Source organism: Phalacrocorax carbo, chromosome Z (assembly GCF_963921805.1).
Source record: "Phalacrocorax carbo chromosome Z, bPhaCar2.1, whole genome shotgun sequence".
NCBI classification, from domain to species: domain Eukaryota; kingdom Metazoa; phylum Chordata; class Aves; order Suliformes; family Phalacrocoracidae; genus Phalacrocorax; species Phalacrocorax carbo.
In genome coordinates, this window is record NC_087548.1 from 66,791,042 (window position 1) to 66,812,837 (window position 21,796).

Here is a 21,796-nt window from a genome sequence, read left to right on the forward strand (position 1 = left end):
AAAGTCTTGATGTGATCTTGAAGGAGGGGATCTTTCAAGTTAATTAATTACATTCTAAGTGAATAAGATACTTCCCTGGTTAAAATTAGTCTTTAAGATGTGAGGAAGAAACTGGACAAAATTTAACTGTGACTGAGGATGTACCGACAAAACTCCTCCAATTATTTGGATACAAAGGAATCACCTTAATACCACAGTTAACCAGATGCATCCATAGGTTCCCTATCATAACAGAAGACACTGATTTTCGCCTCACATACAAAGGCTAGATTCTTGCACCTTTACTCTGGCTTAGATACTAGGTATGTTATAAATTAGTTATTTGTTATGACAAATTATTTACAGAGGTCTTATCCACTGTACCAGTCAAAAGTTATTTAAATCAATGATAATGATCCTTTTTTTCATTCCAAAAGAGACTAGAGATTTGAATGATCAAAAGGTGATCAGTCAGAAAAAAGTTTCTCAGAGTGCAACAGTACCTCTCTGCCCCTCACCAGAATAGTGAAAGCCAGCTCTTAAAGGAAAAAATGGGAGGGGTGGGGGCGGGCAGTCAGAACTGTTTAGACTGTTTTGAAACACAGTAATCTCACACCAACAAATTGGAATCTCCCCTAAGGCTCCTATGAGCCTCTTCAATTGAGAGTATCACATGCAAGATGCATATATATCCACTGCCTGATGTAACCCAAGTCCAAGAAAACTTTTTTTTGGTTTCGAAAAGCCACACAACTGAGAAGCACACAAAATGCTGACCATGTTATATGGTGTGGTATTCCTAATTGGCAAGCAAGGACTGAATGCTTAAAAATCAAAACTAATCTTAGAAAAAAAAAAAAGCTTTAATTGCATAAACAATGACAATACTGCATGACAGGCAGAAACAATACTTCACAAGGGATTTGCCCAAAATAAAAAGAACCTACTGCATTTTTAGTTGCCTGTATATGTGAAACCAGGTCTCACTTTGAAAAGAATTAGTGAACCTTTAAAAGGATAAAATAGATAAATACCCAGCTCTGATCTGCTCTCTGGGATCCAATTCAAAAATCGTAGTTGACAAACAATGCTATTAGCAGTACAGTCTAACTACAGCGCTGTAAACTAAATAAAAGCAAAAGAAGAAGTTTTGCCTGAAGTTAACAGGACTTCCCTTTATCTTGGCTGAAATACAATCAATCACTTATGAAAAAACTATCGTGAACTGAAACATCCAAGGACAGTTTTCTCTGTTAACAAACCATTTTCAAGCAGCCTAATACTACAAGGGTCACTGTACCACACTTATGACAAGCAATTTATGCTCCATGCAGTGCTTTTTAGCAGCTTCGTTATTGCCAAAGTGTCTTTGTTTTGCAGTTACCTAAGGTCTTCACCTGTTCTTTAGTAAGACTTGTACAGGGAGAAGCCCATGAATACAGGTCTGATAAAAGCTGGAAAGCATCATACAAAGATCTGGCTTCGATTATTCTGAAGTTTGTCACCTTCAGGTGACATGAGTGGACTGTTCAGTGCTTTTCACAAAATCTCATATTCCTGGTCCTTCTCCACAAGACATCACATAATCTAGGCCCCCAAAATGACTCCTCTCGCTATGTGCAGCTCCACAAAGAAAGAGCAAAACTACACTGTGTGAAGGCAGACCCTTCTTAGCGGATGGCAGAAGAGGCTCCTGCAGCAGCTCATCACAACTACAGACTTTGCCTCTCTCTCATCCACACTTACAGTTCATCTCTTCGCTGGAAATACCAGAGTAAGCAAAAGTCAAAGCACGCATTCAGAGGAATAAGAAACAAAAAAAAACAGAAGGGAAAAAAAAAAAAACCAAACAACCCAACCCAAAACCACACCACACCACAGCAAAAAAACACAAAAACGCGTCCTGGCAAAACCAAGCATTCCACTGCAGAACCACCCCTGGAGAGGCCACCAACAGCACAGGCCAGCCCCGCTGCCGAAGCAACTCCCGCGCCGCCCTCCCCGCGGGGCCGCCGCCCGGGAGGGGGTCAGGGCAGCAGCGCAGGGCTCAGGCTGCTTTCGGCGGCAGCGCCGGGCCCTGCCAAGGCCCTTCCGGGCCCGCGCCGTGCCACAGCGCGCGGGTCACAGGCGCCAGCCGCTGGGCCCAAGGCAGAGCTGGCAGGGATCAGGACACCAACACAGTAGGCGGAGCGGGAGGGACACCCGTGACTGACCGCCGCGAAGCACCGCGTCCTCCCGTGCGTTCAAAGACCCGAAAGCTCGCCAGTTTTGTGCTGATTTCCAGCAGTCCCGGGGCTCGGACCACACCGCAGCAGCCCCACAGCCCCGCACGGGACAGGGCGGTCACCCCCGCACAGCCCTGGCACCGGCGCGGCAGCCCCGGCGGGGAGGGCCGGCACCTGACAGAGCCGTCACGGCCCGGCCTCCCCCGCGGCGGGCGCCCTCCCCGCACGCCTCTCTCTTCTGCGGAGAGAAACGCCGTTTGTACCGAGCGAAGCCCTGCAGACGCCCCCGGCGGGCATGGGCGCACCTGTCAGGGCGGCGGGGCACCCGCCTCGCCCGGCGTCCCGCGGCGGCGGCAAGCCCCGCCACGCACCACGGACGAAACCCCCGCCACGCCGCAGCCTGGCCGGAAAGGGGACAGCGCTGCTCACCTCCTCCGGCGCCGGTCACCAGCACCACCCGCCCGTCAAACCTGAGCCCCGCCGCCATGTCGCTGCGCCGCTCCGCGCCGGACCGCTCTGCCAGGTCGCTGGGCGGCGGGGCGGGGCGGGGGAGGGCACTGCGCATGCGCCGCCGCCCCCTGGGAAGTGTAGCGTGGGCCGCACGCCCGGCCGAGGGAGGTCGGGGGCGGCTCCCCGCGGGCCGCGGCCCTGCCGGCCGGCCGTGCTCCCGGGCCGCGGCAGGCGGGGCACGCCGCGAGCGGGGCAGAGGGCTGCCCGGGGGCGAGCTGCTTGTAACGGGCGCATCTTCACAGGTGTCTTAGGAGGCCGCAGCTGGGTAGGATGGATTTTAAGATCGGGCTGATCGAGATGATGCCACCGTTTAAAGTTAATCTTTATTTACTTCTTTTATATTAATCTTATGCTTTATGTTGCGTTATTTTTTGCTTTGTTTACTATTTCCCAATCCAAATCACTGGTTCCAGCCCTTGCTCCCTTGCTTGTGGGAGTTCTTTCGGTTGCACAATTAATGTGAAATATACTGCCCTTTCCCCCGCCCCCTGCCTCCAGCAGATTTCGCTCCTCCGGCTGTGGGAGGCTGTTGTGGGCGCCGGTGCCCAGGCGCTGCCGGGGGCTGCGGGGCCCTCTGTGAGGAGGGGCTGGGGCGCCCCGTGCCAGGCGCAGCCGGTTCCGGCAGGGCCAGCGGACCCGCCGCAGGGCAGGGCTCAGCCCCGCGGTCGAGGTGGTGGAGCCTCTGTGAGAACGTATTTAAGAAAGCGTAAAAAACACTGCATGGCGGTTGTGGGAGAGAAGAGTGAGAAAACTGTGAGAACCAGCCCTGCAGACACCATGGGTGGTGAAGAAGGGGGGGCGGGAGGTGCTCCAGGCAGCATCATTTACAATGTAATTGTATTGGAGTTTCATAGGGCTGCTGCTCTGGGTCTCAGGAGTAGATCTAGTTAGGATTCGTTCTCCATTTCATCAACACTAGCTCAATCAGGATGTCCCCAGATATACCCATCTCAATCCTCGGGATCTGTTCCTGCTATCAACCTCTGAATTTGGACAACACCAGGGTTTTTTTTTTGCTTGGGTAAACATAATCTCGATCTTCTGTTCTAGTAAACACGTCAGCTGTCTCTCGCATTGTAATTCTGCCTTTAAGCATTGGACCTCTAATTGACTCTCAGAATTATCCTTTTCCACCTGCCTAAAATACTTGTACTGGTCCTACATTTGCATCAAGCAGGCACCCAGTATGGCACACATGGTCCCTTCGCCTCTGCCATCTCACTTGTTTCCACAGCATTTCGCTACCCTTTCCACAACAACCTCGGGTTCACACCACTTCTCCCTCACCCATTCCATTCCTAAGAGAGAAGGGTCACAAACATGCCTCCATAACAATCCCTCCATTGACAGCCCTGCTCGCTGCGCCAATTATAAATGTCATGGAGATACAATAAAACTTACCCACCGAAGGATAAACTTAAATAACTTTATTTTACAAAAGAGCCAAAAACACAAAAAAATACCCAATGAGAAACAGGAATAAGCTGAAATCTATCAACCCACCGATAACATTTAACACATAAAAGGTTCAGCTTGTCAGTCAGGGTATTATTACTACACATCTACACAGAAGAACGATGGTCCAAAGTGCTCACCCACAGACACACCCACTCACTCACTCACTCACAAAGGCGAACTCTCTCCCTCTCCTGGGTACCCAGAAGGTAGAACTGCTTGCCTGGGGCAGGGGCGAGAGCTCACTCAAGGATATATCCAGAAGAAATCACTCATCCAAAAGTAGGTGAGGGCACTCAGTCCAGGAACTTTCCTCAGGTGCCGTCCCAACCCAAAGGGAGAGGCTTCAAACACAGGTCCACTGCTCCAAGAACACCACTCCAGGGGGGTCTCTGGCATCACCCCATTTATACCCTGGGTCAGATCTGAGCTGTGGTCATGACCCAGAAGCTTCTCTGAAGCAAGGTGCCTTGCTGGCTGTGAACCCTCTCTGCTGGCTGAGGGGTCCACCCTCTCCCTCCCCTACCAGGGGGTGTACCTGCCTGGGGGCATGACAAAGCACAAAAGGTGCAAAAATGAGGCACCAAAAGCCAGCGATTCCAGTGCCAAAAGCCCCAGTGTTCGGGGGGGGGGGGGGGGGGGGGGGGGTCGGGGTGTACCTGCCACAGGTGCTCAGGCAGCAGAGGATGGTGTAAGGAGTGCCCCGAATTCAGAGCAGCAGACTAGCCTATTTTCTTGGGGAAATCATCTACATACTCACTCTGCACAGATGAACTTTGATTCATGATTAACCTTTCTTTTATAGTTTGTAAAGTTTGGATTATTTCTGGAACTAGTAGAAAGAAAAATTGGTTTTGCTGCAGATTATCTCATTGGCTGTAGTGCTTTACTGTCTACCCTAAGGAGCGGTGATAGTTACCCAAGTGATAGCTGTTTGGAGACTTCCAAACTAGAATAAATTAGCATATATGACCTCAAGTAGCCTTTAATATTCACTTCTTTAGAACTATTAGGAATAGAGATGTATTGCCTGTGATTTTATTACATGCAGTTCAGTCTGAACAGAGGAGTTGCATTAAATACTATGCTTGAAATTTACAGTTTGGACACTAGAGGGATCATTGTGCTACAGTAAAACTGATTTAAATATCTACATTTACAGGTACCACGCCACAAATAATGAAATTATTCTTCGACAAACCTAAAAAAAGCCTATGCGAAGATCAAGTCAAAGCGATGCTGCTTTTAACACACACTGGTTTACCTGGCCAATAGATTCACTGGTGTGTTGGTCTTCTTCTGGCTGTATAGGCACGTGATGTGCATGCACTGGGAACTACAAATAAATCGTTCTGGAGGCAGGTAAAGGAACACAGGACAGATAAATAATCTACAAAAAAATCACTAGTTTTAAGTATGGGAAATATTGTTGAATGTGCACAGAAACAACTCCTTGCACTGGATGTGTGTTTGTCTGGCACTGTATTAATCAGCACAAAATTACCACACAACTAATTACACTTCCAAATTACTTCATTTGAGTGCAGCTCAACACAGGAGCAAGTTTCCCACAGTGAGAGGCCCGGTGCAGCTGTCAGCGTGTTGCAGAGAGGACATCCTTGATAGGTATTTGTCTGCACTATGCTCTGCAGCAGCAGGAAGCTGCTTCCCGGGAGGGCAGAGATGTGAGTCAGTTTGTGATTGCTCTTCCTGAGGAAGTGACAGGTTGAGCTCCTAACCGCCTGTGAGCTTTAGTTCTGCCTCAACACTCCATATTTTGTTTATTGTTGCTAGAGGGTGGGATTGAGCTCCTGGAGAAGAGAGGGAAGTCTTCAGGACAAGAGCTGCTTCGAATGCTGCCTGGCTGGCCCTGCAACGTGACCGTGACTCATGGGGTACCTTTACAGGTACAGGGCACGGAAGAGAGCCTTGCCCTGATGCAGCATGTAGCCAGTATGCTATCTGCAGAGTGTTATGTAGCCTTATTTGCTCCCACATGTTTCTTAGGGGGGCTGCGGGCTTGTTTCTGTCTGTCTTGTTTCTGTACTGTCCCATAAGTTTAGGATGTAATTGTTAGGGTAGGGGATTCCATGCATTAGATGATCCAAGGAAAGGACTCTACTCTTTAATTTGCCTGGAAGCTAGTGGCTACATGCCCCAAGTAAGATCAGATCCTGAGGTATTTCTTCAGAGGCATTTGTTCTTTAGGTAGCTAACAATCAGGCCTTGTTAACAAGTCAGGATCTTTTATAGCTTCCTCATTTTGGTGCATAGACTGGGATTACAATCAGCAAAGAGCTCACACTTCAAAACAATCAATAAAATTTGAGTTTCCTCAAAAGAATTATTTTCTGGAGAACACAACAGAAAGTGCACTGGAGAGAAAGTATGTCACTTTTATATTTATGTTTTTAAAGTGAAACCTGTGTGTATTAAAAAGATCCACAGTACAAAGTATAACTCAGAATGGAAAAGGGTTTGACGGGTACCCTTAAGAGTCAGAAGTGGTTTGTTCCAAAAGTCACACAGCTATCAGAAAATGTTTGCATCTGTCTGAAACAAAAGTATGAGGGCAAAACGCTACCACTGTTAATCAAAGTGGGGTGACATTAGGTGGAAACTTGGATGCCGTAGGTGTCAAGCCACAAATCAAGAACAGGTGTCAAACTGAGTTTTTAATGAGTGAGCCATAGTGGGAGATTAATAGCAGCATATCCAGATTCCAAACTCAGTGAGGCAGGGTTTAAAGTGGTTGAAACTGGTAATGAAATAAGTGAGTCAAAAAGGAAGACCAAATCTACTTTGTTTTGTCTCTTTGTGAACAGTGTGAGCTAACATGCATTTATCATTAACTCTTTTATTGACATAGCAGGCTTTTTACACTAGGAAAAAATTGCCCCAAACCCCAAGCAGTACTCTGTAATACTGAGTATGATTGTGGGTTTTTTCTGTTATGCTTCAATGTCTAGAGCAGGTAAGTTCTTTTATAAACAGTCAATTTTCATGCGGTGTACTAAAACAAATCTGGTACATGTTCTACAGTCATTCTTTCAAGTAAGACCTTAGATAGTTGGGGTTTTTTTGGCTTTGTCTCTTTTATAAACTTTGGGTTGCATGTGTTGTGGCTACTGCAGGAGTCTTAATCCCACTGAAAATGTTTTCTACCATCTGTTGCTGTAGATGGTGGGCACCTTTGAACATTTTATTCAGGAGTAATAAAAGAATTAACTGACTTGCTTTTAATCTCTATTTTTTAATATTGCTAGAAGATCTGCTTGGATCATAAACCTCATTTTCAAACCCTTTTAATTTGCTTTCTAAATAGTTTTGCTCATGGAGATTTGTGGAGGCCTATGCACTGGGAACAAAGATTTCTCTACAAACATGAGTGAAGGGGGCAACAGGGTGTTTCTTGTCATGAGCAGCGACTAGATGTTGAATTCATGTTAAAAACCTGTGGCACCCTTCACTGAACATTACAGAAGGATGGGCTACAAGAGATGGTACTTCCCAACAGCCTTAGGGCTATAGAAGTCTCCGGGGTTTTGAAGACAGGCTTTCTGCTGTGACCAAATAGGCCTCACCTGTGGCCAGGTCTTCATCCCCATTTCCTGTATCTCTGCAGCCATCCTCTGGCTGCCAGTGCTGGGAGGTCACTGAGAGGTCTCAGCCCTGAGCTGGTCACAGATGTTCATCTCCTGTAAACCAAGTGTATGGCCCAGCTCACCCTACTAATTACTGTCTCAGTAAAAGCGGTTAGAGAAAACTACTTATTTTGATTAGGTATACAATTTTATGTGATAGAAACCCCCACTAAGGCATTCCTCATAGCTAGCATATAGTGTTTCTGTTGATACCTTTCACCCACAGGAACAGCAAATAGTACTATTCCCATTCTAACTTGCATTCTCTTGAGTTCTGTTTTTCATTTGGTTGTTTTGTTTCTTTTCTTTCTGTGAGCCTATAGCGGTTAGTGAGTGGGGTTTTTCTTGCCATTGAATCTATTGTCACCCTCAGAACTCGAAAAACAGCTTTCCTGATGTGACGTTGAGGAGCTGCCTACTGTGTAGCTAAGACTGCTTATATTCTTATGATCTAACTGCAAATGTAAATGCAAACATTTTATAGCTCTTGTCAACAACCCAGATCACAGGAGGTCTTATGTCCCTATTTTGGCAAGAAATGTTAATTTTGGCATTTGTTGCACATACCACTCAATTAACTGGAAAATGCATGCTGGGGGCACCAGCAGAGCGCTATGTAAGCTTTCCATTTGATTCTGTCAGGGACTCGTGGTTTAAGGGAGACCGAAGCCCTGGGTCAGTCAGGGCTCGGTGGACTGCTGAGCTCATATGTAATAACACATCAGTAGAACAAACTCATCAAGCAGAAACTAGTTGCTTGTGCACATCTACAGCTTTGAAAATACATCCTGTGGAAAGACGTTAGGGAGGTGCCAGCAAAAGCTTATGGTGTTGCTCCCGTAACACAACCACCCTATTTCATCCTAAACAATTCTTCATGAAAAATCCATTAACTTGGTCTCCTTGAAGGGGAAAAAAAAAAAAAAAAAAAAAAAGGAGAGTGAAAACCATATGGACTAAAATAAAATAAGAGGCAAAAAGACTAGCAAAAACCATATGTCACATTCTGTGGAAATCAGGTGGCACTACTGCCACGTTACGGGTAAATAGAATCTACAGATGAGCTGAATCTTTACTGAGTAAATGGAACACTTGAAATGCCTCCTGAGAAAACTGATTCAGTGCAGTTGCTTCCTGAGTAATGGCCATATTGAGCTTTAGAACGGCCAAAAATTCCAGAGGTTCTGCTCTTGGAGTAAATCCAGGCAGCTTCTTTAGTAATCGGAAAACATGCACAAAAGATAAGCTACTTTTAAACTGTGCCTCCTGAAATGGCCTCTTCTCTCAAGCTGCCACCAAGTACATCCTAGAGTTCTTAATCCCACTGTTGTTACAGAAGTTTCTCTGTGCACAACAGCACATGTATATTCATACCCCCCAGATAAACAGCAGACTTCCAGTTGTCTCTCAGAAATACCCACTCCACCAGCTTCCATCTCAACTGCCCCAAAAATGCAAATGAAAGCCAACCACCATGGGTTCAGACTGACTACATTCTGTGGTGAAAATTCCTCCCTAACCTGCAGCAAAGAGCAATTTTAGTCAAGAATACATGAAGCAGGGAATAGCCCACTGACTGAGAAGCAAGATGGATGGATGGAGAACAGCCAGTCAGCTAAGTTACAACACAAACACCTTTTTCTTTGGTAGCTTGTACTCCTCTGCAGCACTTGCTTTGCACATCAGGGATGAGGTGGGGGGTCAGAATTCCCCAGTCAGGCAGGGTTCTTCCAGCTCCAAATTGTAGCAAAGACTAGTTTTCATCGATACTGTTTTGTAAAGGGCCTCCTTCCCTGTTTCCATATTTTGTAGCATGAGTTTCTCAGTTCTAGTTTTGGGGTAAACAGTAGATTGCGGTGTCATAGGATACTGGAACTGTAACCTTAAACATACTGTCTTACTTAGCCAAAGTCAAAAGCCTACGCTTACGGTAGGCAGTAGACCATATCACAGTGAAGATGGCAAAGCAAACTTAATGAGATCTTTGTCTGATCACAGCCCTTTCTCCCTGAAAAGTGCTGAGCTTTCCTTTCCACTGTTCCCTAATAGTGTCTCGTATGATGGCACAGCAAATGTACCTTTGGGAGTGTCCATACCATTGAAATCAAGTTAAGCAGCCTCTAACTGAGTTAGATTTTCAGGTGGGCAAAGAGTCTCACTTTAATTCCAAGGATGAGATCATTTTGCTATTGCTGAATTATCAAGATCCTTGAGATATAGAACCAGCTTTCTTGAAAGAAACAGCTGATCTGTTATGCCCCAGGACTAATGCACTTACTCCCCCCGGCTTGAAGCACCGCCTCAGTCTGGTTTATTTCTGCAGTCTCTTAGCAGGCCTCACAGATGATACACAGTCTTGACTCTCTACAAAATAAAACTGAACCCCAAACAAACAAAGCAAAAAGCCACAGTATCTCAAGTCCAGAGAACTCAGTTCAGCAAACTGAAAGCATAAGCTAAGAGCTTCTGGATTGGGAAAGGGCTCTCCTTTCTTGTCACAGGAACTCTTAATTAATAGTAGTCTATCAACAATCAGGGGATTTTCCCCCTTAAGGGACCCAAGCCAAGCCCAGCTACTGAAATAGATTCCTCCAATGCAAGGAGACTAAATTCTCCTCACGAAACACAAATTTTCGACACCGTTCCATAGTGGAGTAGAACTGGTGCATTGCCCTTCCCGTGCTAGAAAAGAAGGGTTGGTGTTATATGGGTCCTACTTGGGCTGATATATTCCACCTACACCATCATACTCTCCATATTAAAAAAACCTCACACAAATTAAATGTGGCAATATTTTTCATCTACTATTAGCTGTGGCTTCACCAAAACAATGAATGGTATGTGAATTCTGAAAAATGTAATTCAAAATGTCGCACAAAGGGTGTTGCTAATGAAGAGCTCTAAATCTCCATGTTTAAAGACCAGTGGGGCTGACACTCTGAAAAGCTGCCAGCAGGAACTGGAGAACAAGTGGGTGAAAAAGCCAACAATTTTCTCTTGGAACAACCTGCATTTGTCAAAACCTTCAGAATTATATCCATGAAGAAGTTTCTTTATAGGACACAAAACACCTACTGACTGAAGAAAAAAATAATGTGTCTAAGAAGTTTCTTTCTAGATATGATGCACAAGGCTAACTTCTGTTTTGTTTCAGCTCATATTTATGTGCATTAATAAAAGTACATTTAAAACCCAAATATTTAATACAAACTGAAGTAGGAATGAATTTGTCATGAAGCCAATGTGAAGGATTATTTTAAAGTCCAGTGTTAGGATTTTTAGAGTAGAAAGTAGAAGGTCTTATGTGTGATGGTAAAAGTAATTTATAACTAAATCACAGTAACTGTAGGAAGCTCCACCTTTGTCCTCCACCTGCCACACCAAGAGTTTCCCACAGGGGAGAACAACAAATAGCAAACAGGTTTCGGTTGCTTGGGAAAGTTGGGCAAGTAACGTACCTCCTTAATTCCATTATTCTTAATTGTTATAGTCTGCTTCTTTGCTTGATAGTGTGTAATTATGGGACATCCCAAAGCTATGAGCTGCCTCTTTCCAATTTGCTCCTTAATAGAAAGAAATGCCATAAGGCATGTTTCTCCAGAAACTGGTGGAGTGGTAGTAAGTAGAAATTTTCAGATTGTTAGGGGATGTACTTCAGCTCCTGTATTCCCCAAACTCACAAGAAAAAGTGGGTATTGATTTAGGAATGTCCTATCTGTAAATACCAGCTTTAAAAATTGAAACCAGACCGCTAAATATAAAATTGAGTACTAAGAAAAGAGCTGTCACTTCAGCAATTTATTGTCTAAACATTAAAGAAATCTTTATTTGTGATGTAGACCAAGTCTACTGTAACAGAGAGAGCTCCAAGACAGCCCGTAAGGAGATACTACTCCTTTATTTTCAGAGGGAAAATAAAACACATGGTAATCTAAAATACATACTATAGATTTGAATGTCAAAGCTGCAACATAATTTCAGCTGCAGTATGCAAACTTCAACACCAATAGATTAATAATTTGGTATGGATTAGTTTTTTAGGACTTCTTTCTCCATAAGAACAAATGCAAGTTTGGTTTGTTTTTGTTGTTGTTTTTTTTCCCCCTGTGTTTGTTTTGGTGTTTTTTTTTTTTCTAACAAATTGGAAATAACTACTACCTTACTTAGTCTTCCTGAGTAATAGCCACGGTGTGGTTTTGGGTAGCTGTATTTTTTTTTTAGATAGATAGGAGAATTTCCTCTCCCAAAGGAAGTTTCATTTATGTGCAAATCATAAAAATATTATGGGCCTTTTCTGGTCAACTACAATCTCCTTTGACGGTTGTTTTATCCAGAGCACAGATGTTTGCCACTTGACCATGAATGTTGGCTGACCTGCCCAAATCTCAATGAAAAACAGTTGTAACAAGAAGGCTTCTCTGCAAATGATTATGCAAACGGAAGTCTTCATTTCACGTTCATGCTTAAGTACACCCTCTGTAATGCATTCAAAAGCAACTTTTTTTTTTTTTTTTCCTTAAAGCTCAGAAATACATGTATGGAAATCACAGCTAAAAGCTTATTATACTGATGAGGGTATAGATTATATCCAAAACAGTATTAACAGCTAAATCAAGATGTAGATTATTCTTTCAGATTTCAAATTACATTGCAAAAAACCCCAGGAAATGGGTGTTTAGCTCTGTTTTTTTCATTAAGTGACATATGTAACGTATTCTTTCTACTGTTCTCCTTAGATGCACACACGATGTAATATAATCTTGGGGCAAAAATGGTAGGGAAGGAATAGACCTGTGTGAAGAGTAGTTCTGCTGTTGGGAAAGGCAGGGAAAGCACGTAAGGCCAAAGGAAACCTATGGTAGCAGGTCACCAGACGGTGAACACTCACGATTCTTTCCCCCATCCCACCAGGGGGAGGGAGGGAGCGGCTGTGTGGGGCTTAGTTGCCGGCTGGGGCTAAACCACGACATCATCTAAGCCAGTACAATGTGTAACTTACCCGTCCTCCTCCTAACACTGTTATCTTTGACAATGACAGACTTACGAGTAGTGTGGAATCGTCTCTGCTAAACCCTGAGAACAAGCATGCTCTGGTCCTTTGAAGGGTAACACGCAGAATTCCAGTTTACCTTTAAATAGCCACATTATAGCTGTTATAGATACCACAAAGGGCTGGAAAGCAACTGAAGCTAACTGGCATCAAAACCAGTTTGCTACTTACTTGGCACAATGCAATCTTCTCAGGGAGAGATGCGAGAATGCAATTGGCCAGCTCCTCATTCCTTTATTTTACAGGAATTTGCTTTATGGGTGGGGTTAAATCTTTTTTTAGAAGACACATGATTTGGTACTTTCCTAAAGGGAAAAAAAACCCACACCAGTTGCTGAAAGCTTCCAGACTCCTGATAATCTCCGTACCTTCTAAATAAAGATAAATTTCAAGAGAGCTTAAGTACAAGAATAAGGCTTGTAACTTACCCAATTGTGGCTTTGTGTTTGTCTATGTGTACGGACAAATGCATACAAACATAATTAAGGGGTGGCCAAAAGCTCCAGTGAATCTCTTTTAAGGGGGCACACACAAAACGGCTGTGATAACATCCCTGTATCTTGTTTTCTTTGTATGGCTGAGATCACAGTTGTTTGACGTGTCTTGCAAAAGGTACCCAAGGTCTGACTTACCACTTTTTCAGCACCTCTAGAAGGCTGTAACATTAGTTTTAACCTCCACAACTTCACCAACATATGTTTGGATGGGATTAGGCACTACATATTAACTGAACATTAAAAGGACATAAAAATATGAAACACCTACGGTACTGAGATTTAAAAGCCTATTGTAAAATGAATTAATGATGATTGGATTTTAATATATTAATAATTTTTACCCAATTAAAAGACAGTGTTGCATCAGTTTCACAGCACAGTATAATGGCATTATCCTACCCATAATTAAACAGTAGTACCATAACCTTTTTTAAACTCTTAAGTATGTCAAGTTTCTGCTAGAGGATTGATGCTTTAGTATGACAAGAAGTGCATTACAAGGAAAACTGCTGTTTATTTCTGAATTTTGATAATTAAAGCCACTATTTATGTATGCTGCAGGAAAAATAATTTAACTGCAAAATTATACAGCTTCAGTGCTATATTGTGTTATTTATGAAGGTAGGTCTGGAAATCCAGTACAATTGTTTTCTTTCATCATTACAGAAGTCACTTATTTGTAATCGAAAATTAATGCCAGACAAGAACTATTGTTACAGCACCTCAGAAGAACATAACTAGACTGTGAGCTAAATATAACTCTCCTGGTTGTCCAGTTTTTATGCTTATAATCAAAACTCCATGAGCAATTTTCACTTTTTCTAAAAAGTGTGTGGCCAGATAATGCAACCGAGTAAGAAGTTACTGTGTTACTGAAAATAACCATAGTTTGACTACAATATAGCTCATATATGTGTAAGTACGTGTTTGTTACCAATGTACAAAGACCAACTTTTGTCCCAGAGAAAATTCAGGTTTGAGCAGTCAAAATATTCTGGGTCATGGATGAAGAAAATCTTCCCTGGTTTACACAGCACATGCGTATATTGTGCCCGGTTCTAAACGAGGTACTGTCCTGTCCTCCTTTCAGTAGCTGTTACTATTCATTATAAACTATGCTATTCTGGAGAATCAGAACATAATTCTGAAATAGGATTTGTAAAGAAAACAGTTTCAATTTCTAGAAGTCAAGTTCCTTTCTATTCTCACCTGAGAGAGAAGAATTGGGAAGGAAAACAAACAGCTCTCTCCTATGCGAGAAAAGAAACAGGTGGAGCAAATATATCAGAAACTATAATCTTTACAGTCTGTGGGATTTTCCTCGTGACGTTCGTTCCTATACATGACTTGTGATGGACGAAAATACAATGTATTTACTGTTTAAATAAAACATGGGATCTTAAATGATATTCCTTCAGGTGTCAGGCTAATAATCTATTTCTTGGCAAATGCTGGTGCACTGTTCTTACATCAGTTCCTTGTTGTTCCTGCATAGTAGTACATTAATCTTCTGTCTCTGCTAGGCACTAGTGGCTTGTCTAAAATGAGTTTACATTTTGAACACACATTTCTGTCACATTTCTGGCACCTTTCTGGCAATATTCAGAGCCTAGTGAGCAAACAAACATGAATAAAATTGAATTTTCTTTCTTAAAAAATCACAAGTAATGCTGAAGCCATATGTCAGAGGCTGTGATGCTTTTGTTGCCAGCACAGGACAAGTTTGCTCTTTATAATTTAAAATACAGCAAGGCAAAAAAAAGGCATGAAAAGTTCAGAGTGCAAATATTCTTTGGTTTACTTATTACAACAAAAGGACATAGCGATCAGCAACAACACTGGCAATTAAATAAACAGCGAATTCTCTATATGCTTTCTAACAAAAAGTCTTCAGATGTCTGAAATGTATTAACTTCATGCTTTTAAGTACATTACAGTGTCTACAAAGTCACATTTTTTTATCCCCAAAGGCAAGGCAGGAAGATGAAGGAGAAAAAGGAAGAAATGTAGGAGGGAAGAAAGGAAGAAAAAAAAAAACCTTACTCAAGATTCGCTTTTCTATTTGTTAAATAGTATATAATGCAATGACAAAAACTAATTTATGTTTCTAGTTTCACTGTACACAAAGCAAATAGGTTTGGAATTTATTTTCAGATGATTAAGTTTTCTAAATTCACATCATCATACACAGCAGGCTAGTGTATAAAATATACCGACTCATACCATTTCAAGAGAATTATGACCTGTTAGCAGGGTTCTAAATATCTTAGGGCATTGCACAGGTAAGTCACTGTGTTTAACTTATCATAGGCAGACCTAAAATCATGTACCGCAAGTACATGGGGAATACTCTTCCCCAGTTAGGCTATTTTACTGTAGCTTATTCCTCAAATAATCCCCATATAATCAAAGGAAGCAAGCATCTGTGAAGGTCTATAAGGATGTATACTTGGCAGCCTTGCAGACAGTAAGTTTTCACCATTGAGCTGGAGATGAACAAGCCTGTTAAGACTCTATGTGACAGTATCACTGTTATTATTTAAAACTGAATGATTCATAAGGGCAACACTAGGAAGCTGTGATCTGTGTGGAGAGCATAAAATACTATAAATGAATTGAATATATATTTTAAGACAAGTCAAAGAAATTATACAGTGTACCATCACCCTCATAGCCTGTTACTAACTTTACTGGACTCTGATAGTTTAAAACTTATTCTGTAAATTTCATAGAAAGATTTGGATTGTCTGACAGCATATTTTTTTTTGTCTATCCATCTTGCAAGACTTACTTTGCTTGGACAGTTCTGTTTTACTGTTTTTATCCAGCTGTTTCTGTAGGCAAAGCACAGTAAAAAGTCATGTGCAGTCTTTCTTCCAGATGGACTGCTCATAATAACAAATCAATTTAATAAAAATATTTTGGAAATCTTGTCATAATGTAAAAAACCTTTCTGCATGCTCCCTTATTCCTTCATAAATCAACAGTGTTACATCTACAAATAATGCATTGGCAGTCAACCTTAACACAAGCACTTATATGTTCCCCTCATCTAGCATTTTGTTGACACCATCACAAAGTTTCTGCAAATGGAGTTTATAAGGTCCAAAGGGATTGTACAAGGCAGCCAAAAATTCACAATCAGAGAAATGATCAAACACATTGTTGACACGTCCATGTGACTTTGCAGTTAGGTGACGCTGAATGATTTCATGAAGTAGCTCTCTACAATCGTTTAACAGTTTGGACAGAAAATTCCTGTCGAAGGTATAATCCACCTGATGGAAACTGACCACGGTCTTAGCCAGCTGATGAACTTTCTTCTTGAATTTCTCCATCAACGCTATTTCATCCTGATTAAACTGGTTGTTCCTGTAGAGAATTGCCAATTTGAGGACTATTTTAATGAGGTTTTTGATGATTTTCTCTGCTTCCTTTTTGTTTTGTGTATATTCTTTTGTCACTCTGTAGAGCTCATCTAGAACATCACTGCTTGTATCATCGATCAAAGTAGTTGCTATAGATTTGGACACCATTTTTCCAAGGATCTTTTTCTGGGCCTGAATGGCCAGACTTTTGGAGTTGAAGACATCCGTGGCCACTAGAGGGGAGAAAAAAAGTATGCAGTCAATACTTTGTAACAGACATACTACCGGCAGCAAGCTGAGGAACATTTCCACGCCCATTCATTCCTACTAGTCCTGCTAACTGCCACAAAAATAACGCAAACTTATGTATATAGTTGCAAAAAACCCCATCTTTTCAATCCCTAAAACTGTTGTCTTTAGTTTTACATTCTTTTAGGCTGTTTTACTTTTCAGAAAACACAAAATAAGATAGAACTTGCTCAAAAATGGTTTAAAATATCTCTCCATGTATGGGTTGATGGGATTTCAAATTGAGGCAATAAACCTGCCCTATTTGACCAAATGAGTCATGTGTCTGATTCGATTCTCATATTCATAATGAAATCTGAAACCATGACTATCCTAATATCATGACAATTACCACTGCTTCTCAGTTAGAGGTAGTAATTCGGTGAACTGACTATTGTAAAACTTTTTCCAGCTTAGCATTTCAAATGGTCAGTGAATTCAGATCCCACACATGTACTATATTTTTATATATATTTATGTATATTAAAACCATAATACAAACAAAAATCCTTTCTCAGCAAACAATACTGAGATTGTCTGCGTGCAATCTGAAGGTGCTAGTTTTCAGAAGGAAAGCAAGTATAAATTAACACTTCTCTGTTCTATACTTAATGCAGAAATAGCCGGAAATGAACAGTCTAGAGATTGCCATAACAATTGCTAGCAAAACCTTATAAAGATATCCTTCTGTGATCAACAAAGTAGTACCTAGAAGAGATTTCCCCCTCCAAAACTATGCTTTCTTGCACCAGTATACCCAATGACTGGTTTGTAACTTCTTCAAACACTTAACTGCCCCAAGCCTTCTTTCAGAGACTTGTTTTGTGAAATGTTACTACTCATGTTCTGTTGCCGGTGACAAGTATTTACAGCGCATTCCCCTTGCAGCACCTTCTCCAATAAGTCACATGTGAATTTATATTTCTAGGTTGAACAGTCTGGGGGATGGCTGCCTTTATACTGCAGCTTTCCTGGCTCCTCAGTCACTCTGAAGGAAAGCTTCATCTGTTTACATTTACTTCACATATGGAAGGTTTGCTTTGCAAATACAGGGTCTGCATACTGGTTTGTTTGGTTTTGGTTTTTTTTTTTTTTTTTTTTTTTTTTAAACTGAAAACAAACTCTGCAGATGCCAAACCGTAAGTCCCTGAATTTGGAAAAGGTTTCCTCTTAACTGTTTGTATTTGGGCAGCTGGGTGTGTTCAGACACAGGGTGCCTCTGGGGTTCCAGCAAATAGAAGGAACTTGTCCTTCAGGACACGTGAGACAAAAATCTGTATTTTTTCTTCTTGAGAAACTTAGTAACAAGCTTCTTTTTTGTCGTCTCGGAAACTTTCAAGCAGGTTTGTTTAAGACTTTCAGTGCAAACCTGTATTTTGTTTTGAAGCATGAAGTATTTGAGCACATTTTTAAAAATCTTTAGTACACGAGGACGCTTAAAAACCAAAGAATCCACTGTTAACAGTCTTGGGCAAAGCACTCAAGATCACAAGACAGAGATGTTTCTCAACCACAAAGATACAGGAAGACATTAAAGATGCTAAGCAGTCAACCTGAACTGAAAATATTTGATTCTTTTTTTTGGTGTGTTTTTAAATAAAAAACTGCAACTGTTACTGATAAAATAAAACTAATCGAAGTATTTACAAGGGTATCAAATACTAGAACTCAACACCCTATGCTTTACAAAGATCTGCAGACGAATGATAACTTTTTTTCCTCCAAAACAGGAATATCAGTTGTTCTTTCATAACTTTTATTTCTTTAAATTTCCAGTTTACTAATTGCTCATGATGTTGTTTTTCTGAACTCCACAAAGATATATAGATGTTCATACTAATAGCAGTCTCTGTTTCAAAATATATTCCATAAATTTGCAGAGAAACCCAAGACTTCCCACCCCCCCAGTACAATATATACATATTTTAAAATGTTCTATTCCACGATGCTGGAGGTATTCTTAGAAAATGCTCACTATATCACACACAGCATCCTCCACTGTAACTGAACAGAAATCCATACAACCTGCCTCCAGCAAGTCACACAAACACTCGGGTATGGTTCTAACAATTTACACATAACAACTGCAACGTATCAGTTTCAAGAATCTGAGAACATGGCAGTTTTCTGAAATTTTTACAGCTTTTCAACAAAAAAACCCCTTACATTACATAATTTAACATTTAACAAAGTGGAGCTCAATGTGTAATTTCCATGGTTAAACAAAACAGGAATCACTTACTTACAAGAGGTGTTAAGCTCTTAATGACACTTCTCTAAAAACTAAGTTCTGGGACTACCCAGCACAGCCTATTTTCTATCTACTTCGCAATACACCAGAAATCAGCCCCATTTCCCTGTGCTATTACCTGTGTTCTAATTTAATTGCCAAGTATATAACTTCCATACTTCAATATTTCAGTCAATCCAAAAAGGAACTTGCAAACTCTTCGTATTTTATAATCAGAATTTTTCTTCATCACTGGTGGCAGAAAGACCTAAAATGTACTTTACAGGCTGTTGCTTAAATAAACTGAGTTTAAGCAGTAAGATTATAGAGCTTCTTCAGACTGAGCACACATACTTCCTTAAAAAACAGTAAAATTATTACTTACTTTTTCATCCAATGGAATTGGAATTGTTAATGCTGACAGAAGAAGGAGGGACAAAACACCCGAGGTGAAGACTGGCCTGAGGCTTATTTACCCCACTAAATCCAGCGCAGAGTTTATCATGTGCTTTGAAAGCCTGTCAGAAGCTACCACAGAGTGAACGTGGGTTTTTCCCCCTCACCATAACAGCAGCTCTTCTCGGCTACCTTTCTCTCCTGCCTGCAGTGCTTCATTTTGCTTTGGCACCTCAGAATGCAAAAATACATCGCAGTGGTTTCACTTCCTTGAAAAGAGAGCTGAAAGGAAATTGCACTGCTGAGCAAGCAGCGCAACACCAATAGCCGTTACTGCTAACTGACAACTGGAACAATTAGCAGAAAGGGAGGGAGAAGAAAGGTCCTGTGACTCAAAAGGGCAAGGGACATGCCAAGAAGAGGTTAAAACATTAACCTGGTATCTGCAAATGCAGATACTCACGTGTATCATGTATCGGAGATGCTTGATTCACGGGTCACGGGGTGCCACCGGCTGCACACGTCACCAGCCCCCCATTCCCGACGTGAGTACAGCTGAGCATCCCCTATCAAACCTCTGACTAAATTTCAGATGCTTAAAAATATGCCTGTAAATCCACATTTTGACAACTAGTTAAAGCAGCCTCATTACTTTTTTTTAGAGTTGATGGTATGTAGTCACATTTTAAGAGCGATTACAGATTTTAAGAGCTGGCCAGGATGTATAAACCTCTCACCACATGTACTGTATTGACAGGTCCCATCTTTGCACTTCAAACTGAAACAGTGCCATTTCTCTCGTGGCCTGCAATAGACTCAGAGTTTGGGCAGGCAATCCCACTAATTTTAAGAATCTTACAGATCGTTTTGCCTCATGACTGCTCTTCACAGCTCCTGTTTCTTTCCTGTGCAAAAAGTGCAACTTTTTTGAAGTTATACAAAAGTATAACTTCACTTTTCAAAAACGTATCATCAAAAAATACCCCATTGAAATCAGTGGGATGTAATTTTCTGTACAATCTATACAAATAATCATCATTACGTTCAGTAGGGCTGCCCCTCCACAGAGGACAGCAGTCCAAGGGGAAAGGCTCTCAGAGGAACTCCTGCCTGCGTTACTTTGAAATTCACAGGGTCTTAGGGATGACGGGGACACCTGCAAAGTTTTTATATATGTGACTTAGAGGAGCAAACAAGTTGCTAGAGGCTGCCTCCTGTGAAAGTTGGGAGCTCATTAATTACAAAACTTCTTAATCTTTGCAACCAACAATATGTGTGTTTAACATTAGTATTCTGTGTGCTAAAGTCAATAAATATTGAAGACAGAGCGAGAATGCTACATGTCCCCCAAAATATTTTACTTTACACAGGTTTTCTTTAAAACCGTGGTGAAAGTATAAACTTTCAGTGAAAATTTAGAATTGTGGGTTAATAAGCTCTCAGGAGACTGGTACAGAAGTACAAGAAGGCTACTACTTATGGCTGCGATGCTGACTTTTCCCTGACGTGGAAGCTAGCTTACCTCCCTCTGTACTGCGGCAAATGCCTATTACCAGATACCCTATTTCTCAACTCCATTTAAACTAAGAAAAAACAAAAAGTAAAATTAAAAAAAAATTTTAAAAAAGTAGAAAAAAAAATTGAATCAGATTATTTAACTTCTTAAATCAAGGCAGGATGTTTTTTCCACAAGATAACCGTCAATGGTAGATTCAACATCACTTGCAGTTGAGCGTATTCAAGCTCATGTACGTTGCAATGAATACTTCAGTCAATCAGTATTTTTAAGCTTGCTGCAATAAAGAAGGACCAGAAAAAAGCAACCAGTAAAAACTTCCAGTAAACCATGTTAAATTCCATGGGCAAATCAAGAGCTGAGCTTTCTGACATGAGCTGCATTTCTAGCATACGTACGCAGTGTGCTGGTACAACAGTGCCGGCAGAACAGAAAACATGACTGTGAAGCCATTAATAACAACGCTGCTGCGAGAGACCCAGTTCTCATTTTAGTGATTGGTATAACTCGTACTGCACTAGTACGCGGTGAGCATGAGGTGCAAAAATGACACAAAGAACACTTACACAGGATTAGGAGGAAAGAGACAGCACCGACTGAGGACTTCAGGCAGCATTTAAAAGACTGTATCACATAGC

The 21,796-nt window shown here is 41.6% G+C and overlaps 2 protein-coding genes across 5 annotated transcripts in view; both read right to left on the reverse strand.

Annotated features, from left to right (window-relative positions):
* The window catches only part of HSD17B4 (hydroxysteroid 17-beta dehydrogenase 4), a 68,413-nt gene extending 65,653 nt beyond the window's left edge, over positions 1–2,760 (reverse strand). The window contains exon 1 of the mRNA XM_064437787.1: positions 2,634–2,760. Within this exon, the coding sequence (XP_064293857.1) occupies positions 2,634–2,691 (58 nt within the window). The 5' untranslated portion in view covers positions 2,692–2,760. The remainder of the gene's footprint in view (positions 1–2,633) is intronic.
* A 12,380-nt stretch (positions 2,761–15,140) lies between these two features.
* TNFAIP8 (TNF alpha induced protein 8) overlaps positions 15,141–21,796 on the reverse strand; it is a 66,116-nt gene continuing 59,460 nt past the window's right edge. For 3 of the 4 annotated variants that reach the window (XM_064438334.1, XM_064438336.1, XM_064438333.1), the window contains exon 2: positions 15,141–16,961. In XM_064438334.1, the coding sequence (XP_064294404.1) occupies positions 16,396–16,961 (566 nt within the window). In that variant the 3' untranslated portion in view covers positions 15,141–16,395. Of the gene's footprint in view, positions 16,962–19,631; positions 19,909–21,796 lie in introns of those variants that run through there. The other variant, XM_064438335.1, reaches the window with a different exon arrangement.